The 13742-nt window shown below is 38.5% G+C and overlaps 1 protein-coding gene across 3 annotated transcripts in view; it reads right to left on the bottom strand.

The window, feature by feature from the left end:
• Positions 1-13742, bottom strand: part of ints10 (integrator complex subunit 10) — a 321144-nt gene that overhangs the window by 193209 nt on the left and 114193 nt on the right. For all 3 annotated transcript variants that reach the window (XM_051927742.1, XM_051927743.1, XM_051927744.1), the window contains one exon: positions 6079-6250. In XM_051927742.1, the coding sequence (XP_051783702.1) occupies positions 6079-6250 (172 nt within the window). The remainder of the gene's footprint in view (positions 1-6078; positions 6251-13742) is intronic.

Below are 13742 nucleotides of genomic sequence, written 5' to 3'. Positions count from 1 at the left end.
TACAAAACTCATTTGCAATACAGTGGGTTACAGAGTAGGAGTGTTCATCCATTTCATAAAATGACTGCATTTAAGCATCATGAATAGTGTAGGTATTTTTAAGTTCATCAACATACTTTTCAATCACCACATGTGTTTTGTGAAAAGGTAGGAAAATGTTATAATACCCCAGAACTTTCACAGCCAGTCGTTTTAGCCAAGGCTTGCGGAAAATCTTCAGAATCTTCTGAAAGCATCCTATGCGGTATGCGATATGAGGTTTACTGAGGCTGGAATGTCTTGTCTGGCTGGGATGGTCTATCTCGCAGCCTTGATAGTCTTTTTGCTGGTCGCGGTAGACAATAATGTCCAGCAGAGCTGTCAACAGCCCTTTAACAAGTTGCAGGGCCTTTTTCCAGGTTTCAGGCAGCACACCATCAGGACAATCCATATCTGTCTCAGAAAGTCCCATCGACATCGGTTCCTGTGGAACTTGTCTATTCACCCATGGCTGTCCTAGGTTAGAGGTATCCGTCTTAGCGGAGGTGGGGGTAGGCGTCGACGGCCCGGAGACTGGAATAAACTATCTGCCTCAAAGTCGCTCGACCAGAGACTGTAATCAGGCCGTAAACTTAAAAACAACGGGTCAGATTCTTGGTTGTCAAGAATGCAGTTATCTCGACCTCCCTGTCCGAGTTATAGAGTTGGTAACATTCAGGCTTTGGAACTTCAGGCAGGACACCTGAGGTTGTTACGCTGACAGCAGTCATCTCAGAGTCTGTTGCATCTGATATGCGGAGAGCTTTAAAAGCTTCAACGAGTTCTGAAATTACAGGGTCTTCGATCTGGCACCGGTTGATAATAGGCTGAGTATTAATTGTAAAATGTGAGGGGCGTTGCTTAGAATAAAGGCGAGGTTTCCATTTTGTCATCGCTCGATTCTGTCAATGTTTCAGACAACATAGTCTGGTACTCGACTGCCACTTCAGCTTTCAGAAATTCCTGCACTGAATGCCTGAAGAAGGGGCCTGAGTTGCCTCGAAAGCTTGCATATTGTAATCTTTCTAGTTAGCCAATAAAAGGTGTCATTTTGCTTGGCTTTTCTCTACTGCACTGAATACTAAAGGCGGCAGGCAGTTTTCCTTTTCTGACCATGTTTCAGACAACTTAGTCTGGCCCTTGTCTGCCACTTCAGCTTGAAGAAACTCAGGCAGCAAATGTCTTTTAACACCTGTCATCCGGTCATTCAAATAGAGCCTGCGGATCCAACGCTTCACTGGGGCATTGGTAATAGATTCCATTTCTTCACAGAGTGTTTAGAGCCGAAGAAGATGAACTGCTTTTTATACACAACTTTCAGAAGGGAGGGGCTTATCTGAGTGTGTTCTTTTGACCTGTCAAAGGTGGGCAATTCAAGTTTGACATGTCGATCAGGCCTTGGGTTCATGGCAAGGTCGTTCTTTTAATGCAAAGGGCCTCAGGAGAAGGGGCAGGGAGTGGGGTGCCAGCCAACAAACAGGTCTTGACAGACCAGGGGGCAATGCATTTTGACAGAAGCACCCTGCCTTAATACTACTAACATACACAGGCTTGGTCCACCATAGAAATAAAATCCTGTAGTACTTCTTTATATTTCCTGCTTTGTGCCCCAATAAATGCAAGTTATCGCCAATATATTAACAACCCAATTGTGCTTCACTCAATCAGAATATGGAACAAATATAGGAAGTATTTTAAGATAGAGAAGCTTTTATCTTTTGCACCTCTGCATGAGAACCACCTTTTTTCACCCTCGCAAACATATGCAGTTTTTAATATCTGGAAAACATTTGGGATTAAATCACTTAGAGATCTGTACATAGACAACGTCTTTGCATCCTACAAACAATTACATTCCAAATTTAACTTTCCAGCAACACATTTCTTTCACTACTTTCAAATTAGAAACTTTGTTAAACAGAACCTGCCCAATTTTCCTCACCTTCCACCTCCCTCTATGCTGAAAAAAATATTGCTCGGTTTCGAGGACTCAGACAGTATTTCTGCAATATATAAAACCATTTTACAGTCCCTCCCTTTCAAAGATCCAAGAGGACAGTGGGAAAAGGATCTCTCACTCAATATCTCAGAAAAGGAGTGGAAGGTAGCAATGCAGAGAATTCACTCCAGCTCCATATGTACAAAGCATACAATTCAACTCAAAATTATATATTGAGCACATCTGTCTCGTTTAAAATTGTCCAAAATATTTCCAGGGCAAGATCCAACCTGTGAACACTGCAATCAAGTTTCAGCCTCACTGGATCACATGTTTTGGGCCTGCATCAAATTAACATCATTCTGGCCCAAAATTTTTAAATGCCTTTCAGACAGCCTTGATGTCACAATCCTCCTAACCCATTATCAGCTGTGTTTGGTGTACTCCCAGATGGGCTTAAAGTGGAGAAGGACAAACAAACTGTAATTGCCTTTACTATACTACTGGCACATAGACTTATCTTACTCAACTGGAAGAATCCATCTCTCCTCTTTTAAGTCAGTGGGTAGCTGATGTATTATACTATCTGAAATTGGAAAAAATCTAATTCTCACTTAAAGGATCTGTGCAGAACTTTTTTAAACCCGGCAGGATCTAATCAATAACATTTTAGAATAAGCTTTTAAAGCACTGAGGAAGCAGATTCTCTCCCCATTTCTTTTTCTTCTCTATTTATCTTTGTTCACTTATTAATTCATCTACTTACTTATTTTTACTAGCTTTAAGTTTTACTCTGCTAGCCATGCTATCTTTATCAGGAGTCGGGGTTAGTTTGTTTTCTATCCTATTTTTGTAAAAATTGATCTATTTATATGGAATGTTGTGTGATTACAATAAAATCAATAAAAAATGTAAAAAATGTATATATAGAACACATAATATTTAAACTGTGTTAATATATTAGAATATTTTCTTACTTTTACTACAAGTTTTTCAACTTCAAGTTCTAAATAATTTGACAGCCCCAGTTCACATCATTTTGTTATAATCCAAATAGTGTAATTTGAAAGTCCCTAAAGTCTTACTGTCTGTCACGCTACTTGGTAGTTTATTCCAAGTGTCTATGGTTCTCTGTGTAAAGAAAAACTTCCTAATGTTTGTGTGAAATTTACCCTTACCAAGTTTCTAACTGTGTCCCCTTGTTCTTGATGAACTCATTCTAAAATAACAGTCTTAAACCTGTGTACTAACTCCCTTCGTAATCTGAAACACTTCAATCATGTCACCTCTTAATCTTCTTTTGCTTAAACTGAAAAAGGCTCAGCTCTTTTAATCTTTCTTCATAATCCAGTCACTCTTTTCTCAATCTTATCCAGCACTATGTCCTTTCTGTAGCCAGGAGACCAAAATTGCACACAGTACTCCAGATGAGGCCTTAAAAGAGCATTATAAAGCTTGAGCATAACCTCCTTGAACTTGTACTCCACACATCATACTATATAAACTAACATTCTGTTAACCTTCTTAATGGCTTCCGAAAACTGTCTGGAAGTTAATAGTGATAGTAATAGTTCACTATGACTCCAAAATACTTCTCATAAGATGTACTCTTCATTTTCACACCTCCCATTGTGTATTCAAACCTAACATTTTTACTTCCTTACCGAGTAATACCTTACATTTTCGGACATTAAATTTAATCTGCTACAAATCTGCCCAAGCCTATATGCTCTCCAAGTCCTGTAATGATTTAACGGATTGCAAATTATCTGTATATCCATCTATATTGGTATCATCTGCAAATTTAACCAGCTTGTTACTTTAATCAATTCTATAACAACATTTATTTGTATAGTACATCCATCCATTTTCTAACCTGCTGAATCCGAACACAGGGTCACGGGGTTCTGCTGGAGCCAATCCCAGCCAACACAGGTCACAAGGCAGGAACAAATCATGTAGCTCAAAGTGCTTTACAAGATGTCAAAGAAATTGTTACAAGCAAAAGAAAAACAACTTAAAAATAGATAATGAAAATAATGAATAAACAGCATACAACAATAAATAGTGCATACTTACATAAGATACAAATACAATTAAGACAAGAATAGCACTTAAATATAGAATTGGCCTTTTAAGTCTCTGAATGCAAGTCCAATTATAAGGTCATGTGGCCGGTTGCAAGAAACTCCAGTTAAGGTGAAGGGGGAAAAAAAAAAAAAACTGTAGGGGTTCCAGGGAAAAGTACCACCCAGCCCCCACTGGGCATTCTACCTAACATAGTTTATTCTAATAGTTTATTATTCTAACATAGTTTATTCTACCTAATTAGTTTATTAAGAACATTTTTATTTATTTTATTTTTTAGACTTGACCTAAAAGGATTCAAAGCAATGAGTCTTGTGGCAAGTTGGGGTTATCTCCTTTCATTGTAGTTTAAATTATAGTAACAGTTTTGATTGCTAAGACTAAGTCTTTCCCATTTTCTTTATCTCTTTGCCAGTCAAGGTGGCATATGGTCTACTTTAAACTGGATTTGTTGTCAAAAACAATGGATATTGTTTCAACAGTGTTCAAAGCAATTTGAAATGAACTTGTAGTAATTAGGACATGCAGGTGATGGGTGTAACAGAACATGATGCAGAGTAGAGAAAGATATGGAAGAAGATAATCCGTTGTGGCAACCCCTAACGGGAGCAGCCGAAAGAAGAAGAAGAGGGATCTGTCACCTAGTTTCAGAGAATGTAGAGCAAAACTGAGAATACATAATAGCTGCACGAATACAGTTGAGAATCAGAAATAATCACTCTGTGAGTATGATGCAACCAGTCTACATGTATTTTGTGGAGTTTTAAAAGGCATACGACCAAGTCCCTTGGGGTGAACTGTGGCGGGGGTGCTTTGGGAGTATGGGGTATTTTGTCAGCTGGTGCAGGCTATTCTGTCACTATAAAACTGGAGTGAAAGCTTGATTTGTATTGGTGGAAGTAAGTCAGACTCGTTCACAGTGGGTGTGGAACTCCTTCAGGGCTGCTCTTTGTCACAGATTCTGTTCAGAATTTGTATGCACAGCCAAGGAATAGAGGGGGGTCTGGTTCAGTGACCTTGCATCTCTGCTTTTTGTGGATGATGTGGTCCTGCTGGCTTCATCACGCTGTGACCTCAGACACACACCATGCAGTTGGCAGCCGAGTGTAAACAGCCAGGATGAGTATTGACACCTCCAAGTCCAAGGGCATGGTTCTCAGTCAGAAAAGGGAAGTGCCCCTTCCAGGTTGGGGATGGGATGCTGCTTCAAGCAGAAGATTTTAAGTATCTAGGGACCTTGTTCACAAATGAGGGAAGAAAGGAATAGGAGATTGACAGGCAGATTAGAGTGAAATGGATTCCGCAGTGATATGGACGTCGTACTGGTCAATCATACTGAAAAGGGAGCTGAGCCGAAAGGCAACACCCTCGATTTACTGGTTGATCTAAGTTCTTGTCCTCACCTATGATCACAAGCCGTGTGTAGTGACCAAAAGAACTAAACTGAGGATACAACAGGCAAAACTGAGTTTCCTTTGCAGAGTGTCTGAACTCAGCCTTAGAGATAAGCTGAAAAGCGTAGACATTTGGGAAAGCTCAAAGTAGAGCTACTATTCCTCTGCACCAAAAGGAGCCAATTGAGGTGCTTTGGGAATCTGATAAGGGCGCCTCATGGAGACAGAGATATTTGATACACATTTACATCATTAAAAAAGCATAACTGACATGAAGTGTGTAAAGGATTTTTCTTATTAGATTTAATTGATTGATATATGTATGTAAATGAATGCAGATATAACTATTACTTTAGTTTCAGTTAAATGAAGAAAGGAAATAATAAATTGCAATACACAACATAACTGAATTTCAATAGCTAACATATTGTAAAACACAAAAAAAATCTAAAAATTATCATATCATGACCCAGTTATCATGATAAAATTGTATCTTGGTGTCTGGTAATTTCCGCCCCTAACAATCATTGTGTATCTACATTATTCTTCGTGTTTATGAACATATACATACATATAACATATGAACATCATGAATTATATACCAAAAAGTAAAAAAAAAAAAAAAAACAACCTACACACCTTTTGCCTTTGTCCATTTGCCACTCACAGCGAGCTCCAACCATAATCAGAATCTCTAGTAATCTTTCCCAGGGATCCAAAATTTGAGAGGACTTCTCTGTTAACCCTTCTATAATGTATTTTTGAGAGCTCCGTTTATTGGGGGATTTAAGATTACCTGAATCCTGAGGACCTGCAGTCAAAAAAACAGATATATAAAAGAAAAATGCTTCGGTATTAGAAAGGGTTTCTTAAATCTTTTCTAAGGCTGCAAATAGAAGATAACCTTTCCTGTATGGGCAGATTGGTGGCTCTGAGGCTAGGGGTCTGCAACCGTAATCAGAAAATTGATAGTTCAAATCCTGTAAACTTCAGAAGTGACTCTACTCCATTGGGCCTTTGAGCAAAGACCATAAATTGCAATTGCTTCATACCGGGTTTGACGTTTTTTCTGCATCCAGCCCTGTAAGCAGGTCCTCCAAATTACAGGGAAAACTTGGGGGTTGGCAGCAGGATGGCACTTCAGCCACGGTTAAATAAACCTCACGCTACTCCAGTGTGGTGCTGAGGTGTCACCCACTGCATTCATGTCCCAATCTGGGTGGTTTGGTGTGTGTGACAATGTGCTCTCTGCGCTTGCTCCCAACCTCTCTCTTTCCTTATGAAAATATATTGTATATTGTGAAAAACATAGAAAAAAATTAATGAAACAGAAAGTTGCTAGAAAATTTTAAGATAGGCAGGTTGGATAGAAAACATAATTCCAAAGAGAATTCAAGTGATTATTTAAGCTATCCAAGCTAATAGTTGTTGCTAGTATAGGGATCAAAAGAATGAACGTGCTTTAACAAGGCTTAACATGACAGTAAAGATTTAAATTTGAATATGTCACTTGTCTGAGGTATATGATGACCATCTGTATCTTTTTAAAGTTAGAGATTTACACATAATTTCTTTTACCATTTACATATGCATTAGTTCCATACTGTGTTTATTCTCTGATACCAAATTTTTTTTTTCATTTGCTATTCTGAAATATTTTAAATATTAGAGTATCATAGTAACTCATGAATGATCTATTTATTTACTAGTAATAAATACTGTCATTTGAGTATTCATGTAGTTACAAAAACATTGCAGTCCCAGATTATGTGTCACTTACTATGGAACTAGCAGTTACACATCAATCTTAACAAGCTTTTCTGCTTTCAGATAAATTACTTTGTTAAAGATAGATCCTTACACACTTTTTCATTAAAATATCCCAAGTATAGCTACTTCATATACACAAGTGGATAGGACTGGTGAGCTTTGTTGGGCAGAATGGTCTGTTCTCGTCTAGATTGTTCTAATGTTCTGATCTGTGGGAATCTCTGAAAGTCATACAAGAGACAATGCTTTGTTACTCTTAACATAAAAGGAAGCAAAATACAAAAAGAAATGCTAGAATTGCCAAACCACCTCTTCTCTAAGAATAAGAAAGAAGCATGATTATATTTAACACTAGAATCACTGAAGCCTATGAAAAAACTTGTAATCCTGGTCCATCTTAAATTCCTTCGCACCTTCTCCATCAGCATCTTTTATTTTGCAAATGTGTCGATCAGCACAAGCAGCCTGCTATCATATCCCCTCCACTGACGGAGTTGAGTCCATCACAAAATTCTCCAAGCACAACTGTGTTTATCTGGGTGTGAGGTGCCTGAAGTTGTACAGGGTAAATATTATATCTTTATTTGGAATACATACATTTCATGTGTGTTCCGTGTCTACAATGATCTGTGTAGGTGTAGGATGAAAGGAATTGCAAGACAAGAAACACATTCCTAAAACAGAAAGCTTTTCCATGTTATACTAATAATGACATGAAGTGTATAATGTGACTTTAGTTCAAATATCAAATAAACGTGTGCTTTTATTCAAGAGTATAGCCAAAGTAAAAAAAAAAAAAAAAAACATTCAATTTACATGTTGCTGTCAATGAGTTAAAAACCCAAACTCAAATGTCAGTCGACAGAAAGTGGATATGTAATCTTGGATAGTGCAAACATAAGAACTTCTGCCTTATAATGAAAAGGTTCCGGGTTCGAGTCTGGGCCCTCCACGTTTTGAGTACTGAGCTGCTATTTTTCTTACTATAATACTAGGGGGCTTCGCTCGCCAACCCCCGTGTTTGGTTTTCCGGATACACACTTTTAAGATTTTTTTTTTCTTTGAATTGTTGCTATTTCATTAGTTTCACTTTTATTTCAGAACTTCTGTAAAAACAATATTTGTAATCTTGCGAGTCCCAATATGCTGAATCTTTTTAATGAGGTCAGGATAGGTTTCTCTGTTTGGAATTTCAGCACAGACAAAACGATCCACATCATCAGCAATTAATAATTTTTTTTTTACAAAGTAAAAAACTAAGTAGAGTTCTGCATTGGACCCCTGTCTGTAAAGTCGTGCTATTTTCCTCTCACAGTTCCAAAAGTACATGGAGTTACCAAGGTGATACCCCAGCTTTTGTCTAGGTTTTTGTACAAGGGCTAGACAGAACGTTTTTGACTCCTGGGGTAAATGTAGCTTTTTAAATAAGCAGACAGATAAATATATATACATGAACAAAGTAACCAATAAATGCATGTGCGGTAAACTCCGTTTCTGAAATTCTCAAGATTCTTTATTTGTCACATGCATAGTTATACAGGACAACACGCAGTGAAATGCATCCTGATCCGCTTATCAAAAACTGTGCATAGTTAGAAGAATATCAGTTAAATTAACAAAAAGTCATAGATTGAAAGATAACAGTATAGTAGAACATAATAAATAAGTAAAATTATGTGAATAAAGTAGAATTAAGTGTTAAGGTGCAATAGTGTAGCAATTATTGCGCAAAACCAAAGTTAGACTGGTGCATAGTTAAATGAGGCAGTTTGTTTGTTTGCGCTACTGCGATCTTTACTTTCTTTTTTTATATTTTCTAATTTTCCTACTTTCATATCCTTTCTCCACATGTGTATAGTGCCTTTTTTTTTTGAGCCTTTCTAATTTCACTGGTTTCATAGTCTCTAACCTGCTCTGCATGTATTTAGCGCCAACATTTGTAAACGTCATTATGAAGTTCTACTTTGTCATTTTACTCATTGTCTTTTAATTCTGAGCCATACAGTACAATACATAGAACAGAATAAATCCTCAATACAGTATAAAAATAAAAATTCTAGAAGTATGGAGTACAATTTAACATTAGATGATATCACATAATATGATTTAGATTTGTTTAAAGTCCTGGAGACCTCATTCATCAAGCTGCCTCCCCCATTTTGCCATTCCACATCTGAAATAGCGCTAATCCAATGAAAGGACCCCTCATTCCCACGTCCCCATTCATCAAGGATGACTTTACCTTAGGCAGGCAATCTACAATTTAAAGAGATTGTTATTTTCATGTGAATTGTTACATATGCATTATTTTCACTTTTACTTTAAAAACTTTTGTAAAAACAATACTTGTTTCTTTATTTCCTGCCCCGCGCGAGGTTCCATCTCTTTCTTCCCAGACATATAATACTGCTTGTGTTGTGAAGGGTGTTGCGGCTGAACGTACACTAAGGATATGCCTTTGGATCATTTGCTGTCTTTTTGCTGCTTGCTAGCTGCCTCTTCTGCCTGTCGCATGTCGTTGTTTTAAGAGTTGGGAACACATGATGCTTGCCTGCCAAAAGCAATCCAACAACTGCTAGCTTAGAGGTCTGTTAACTTGTTTTAAATGATGGCTCACTGCCTGGTCTCGCGTGACGTTGTAAAAACAATACCTGTCTTTTATTTCTGGCCACGGGCATGGTTGAATTCTTTCTTGCAGGATGTATAACGCTGCTCGCGTTCGGTTGGGGTAGCTGCTGTCACAGCTTTTTCCACATGTGTATAGTGCCGGTTTTTTTTTTTTTTGAGCCTTTCTAATTTCACTGGTTTCATAGTCTCTAACCTGCTCTGCATGTGTTTAGCGTCAACGTTTGTAAACGTCTTTATGAAGTTCTACTTTCTTTTATTCATTGTCTTTTAATTCTGAGCCGGGTTGGACGTGTTTTTTTTTTTCAATTCCACTTGTTCCGGGCTGATAATTACTTTCCTTATTTTCTGAATTTGCACCTCGATTATTCTTTTTTGCTCTTTTTTCTGTCCAACGCATTTCAGTCTCTTTTCTCCACGCCCAATTGGACATGCTTTATTTTCCATTCCACTTGTTCCGGGCTGATCATCACGTTCCTTATTTTCTAAATTTGCACCTAGATTATTGTTTTTCTTTTTAGCATTTTTTTCTCTCAATCGCTTTTGTGACTCTTTTCTCTGCGCTTTTCTTTCTTCTTCGTTTAATCGTTGACATTTCATTTCTACCCTATTCATTTCATTTCTACCATATTGACCTTATACACTTTATATGCATTGAGAGCCCTGGAGCTGTGTGTGCTGCTTGACTGCCTTTACAATACTGATTTGTTTTTTTTTTTGATATTGCTTGTAAGTAGGGTGTGTCTTGCAAGACTCTCGTTCTATGTTCCCATGAGACGCACCGTGGCAGGTCTCTTTCGTCTCGCGGGTCTTTAAATTATCTTCCGAGAAGATCACGTATCGTAGACTATCAGGACAGGAGACAGGATTTCTTTTTATAATAGAGAGATAATAAAAACATACATTTGATTTGAGTCTGTAATAGCTGGTGTAAATTTTGGTTACTTGTAAAAGTTAGTGCTTTTTTTTTTATTATTCAGTTTAATTCCATCAGTGATGTTCACGTGGTACAACGAACTTACCTGTCCTTCTCTGAGTTGATGCTGCTTATCTCCATTTTTTTCACAAGAGCAGCGATGACCACAGTTGGTGTTATAATTAATGCCTACTCAGAACTATTTGTTGTACGGGCAATCAAAGATACGATGTCCTGTGACTGTTATTCTTTTCACAAGAGCAGCGATGACCACAGTTGGTGCTGTGTTTGGTGCTTGCTCAGAACTATTTGTTGTACTGGCAATCAAAGATACAATGTCCCATGACCGTTATCAGACTATCACGAGACATTTGTGCTTTGACAACAAAGACACCCATGCATAATGTGTTAAAAACAACAGGTTTACTGCAATTTCAGACAACTGTCAACGTTTTGTTGAGAGCTGTGTTTTGAGTTGCAATCCAGGTCATAAAGCTTATGGAGCCGTTTGAGGACAAAGGCAGAACCGTACCAACAGAGAGCTTCTTCACCACGCTTTCACTGGCTAATAGACTGCTCCACTGCAACACAACTCTGCTTGGCACTGTAAGTAAAATGGGACTTCCACCTGCTGCTAAAGTCACTTCAATATGTGAGCAATTCGCCACAGTAGTGTTTAAATCTGGCAGTGCCATGCTGATGGTGTATGCACCCAAAAAGAAGAAGCCTTTGATTTCAGTTTGTAACTGCTGGTGTAAAGTTTTGCAACCTGCAAAAGATATCGCTGAAGGGATATACGCAGACACACAAACACTGGTGAATCATGTCTTCTTGGTAACTTGTCACTTAAATTTTTTGTTATTCAGTTTAATTTTTCAATAAAAGCACACTTGTTTTGTTATTCCATTGCGAAAAGTGTTTATTTTACATTCTAGTAACCACTTGAATGAGATCGAATCTATCTCTGCATCTCTCAAGCATGCACACACACATTCGTACATGAAAATCTCACTATTTGAAATTGTTATGCCATGAGTTGTCATTTGAACACGTTTCCCTCCCCCCCTCCGATCTTGCTTGTACTCCGCGTTATGGTGCATGGTACTGAAAATGCAGACAAGCTTCTTCTTTTTGGGCGCATGCCCCGTCAGCATGGCACTACCAGATGTAAACACTAGCATGGGAAATTGCTCGCGTACTAAAGTGACTTTAGCTGCAGGATGAAGTACCATTTTACTTATGGTGCCAAGCAGAGTCGTGTTGTGGTGCAGCAGTCTATTAACCAGTGAAAGCACTGTGAAGAAGCTGTCTGTTATTACAGTTCTGTCTTTGTCCAATAATGGCTCCATAAGCTTTATGACCTGGGTTGTAACTCAAAACACAGCTCTCAACAAAATGTTGGCAGAAGTCCAAATATCACAGCAAACCAGTCGTTTTTCACACGTTCTGCATGGATATCTTTGTTGTCAAAGCACAAATGCCGCATGATAGTCTGATGACGGTCGTATCTTTGATTGCCGGTACAACAAATACAGTCTTATGAAAAAGTTTGGGAACCCCTCTTAATTCTTTAGATTTTTGTGTATCATTGGCTGAGCTTTTAAAGTAGCAACTTCCTTTTAATATATGACATGCTTTATGGAAGCAGCAGTATTTCAGCAGTGACATTACGTTTATTGGATTAAGAGAAAATATGATTTTAACAAGGGTCCCAGTTCCTGGACTAGCCACACAGCATGAAGGAACCTCCACCAAATTTTTTTTTTCTTTCTGATGACTGACATTTGAGCTTGGGTTTTTAACTCATTGACAGCAACATGTAAATTGAATGTTGTTGTTGTTTTTTTTTTTTTTTTTTACTTTAGTTATATTCTTGAATGGGCGGCACGGTGGCGCAGCGGGTAGCGCTGCTGCCTCGCAGTTGGAAGACCTGGGGACCTGGGTTCACTTCCCGGGTCCTCCCTGCGTGGAGTTTGCATGTTCTCCCCGTGTCTGCATGGGTTTCCTCCGGGCGCTCCGGTTTCCTCCCACAGTCCAAAGACATGCAGGTTAGGTGGATTGGCGATTCTAAATTGGCCCTAGTGTGTGCTTGGTGTGTGGGTGTGTTTGTGTGTGTCTTGCGGTGGGTTGGCACCCTGCCCGGGATTGGTTCCTGTCTTGTGCCCTGTGTTGGCTGGGATTGGCTCCAGCAGACCCCCGTCACCCTGTGTTCCAATTCAGCGGGTTGGAAAATGGATGGATATATTCTTGAATAAAAGCACACGTTTATTTGATATTTGGACTAAAGTCTTCACACATTAAAAATTTCATGTCATTATTAGTATAACATTTTTAGGTATGCGTACAGCATTTCTTGCCTCATAATTCCTTTCATCTTACACTTACGCGGATCGTTGTAGACACAGAACACACATGAAATGTATGTATTCCAAATAATGATATATTATTTATCCTATACAACTCCAGGCACCTCACACCCAGATAAACACACCTGTGCTCTGAGAATTTTGTGACAGAGTCAGCTCCGTCAGTGGGGGGATGGGATAGCAGGCTGCTTGCGCTGATCAACACATTTACAACACAAAAGATGCTGACGGAGAGGTGTGAAGGAATTTAAGGTAGATCGGGATTAAGAGTTATTTCGTAGGCTTTGGTTATTGTAGTGTTAACATCAGGCAGTTCCGATAGGGTTCCTCGCACTATAACCCTCTGCTCACTATGCCTGAGCCAAGTTTGCACCCATCTACAAACAACACCCTGAACCCCCACTTCTTTTAGTTTGATGCCCAGCCTTTCATGTGATACCTTATCAAAAGCTTTCTGAAAGTCAAGATTAATATCATATGCTCCACTTTGATCATAACCTTTAGTTGCTTTCTCATAGAATTCTAGCATGTTGGTAAAATATGACCTCCCTTTTCTGAACCCATGTTAACTGTTCAGTAAAACTCCTGTTCTTGCCATGTATTTCTAATTTTTTTCGTTAATAATT

This window comes from Erpetoichthys calabaricus, chromosome 5, assembly GCF_900747795.2.
Source record: "Erpetoichthys calabaricus chromosome 5, fErpCal1.3, whole genome shotgun sequence".
Taxonomy (NCBI): Eukaryota; Metazoa; Chordata; class Cladistia; order Polypteriformes; family Polypteridae; genus Erpetoichthys; species Erpetoichthys calabaricus.
The sequence above is the reverse complement of the archived record's forward strand: the minus strand, read 5'-3'. Positions and strand labels throughout refer to the sequence as shown.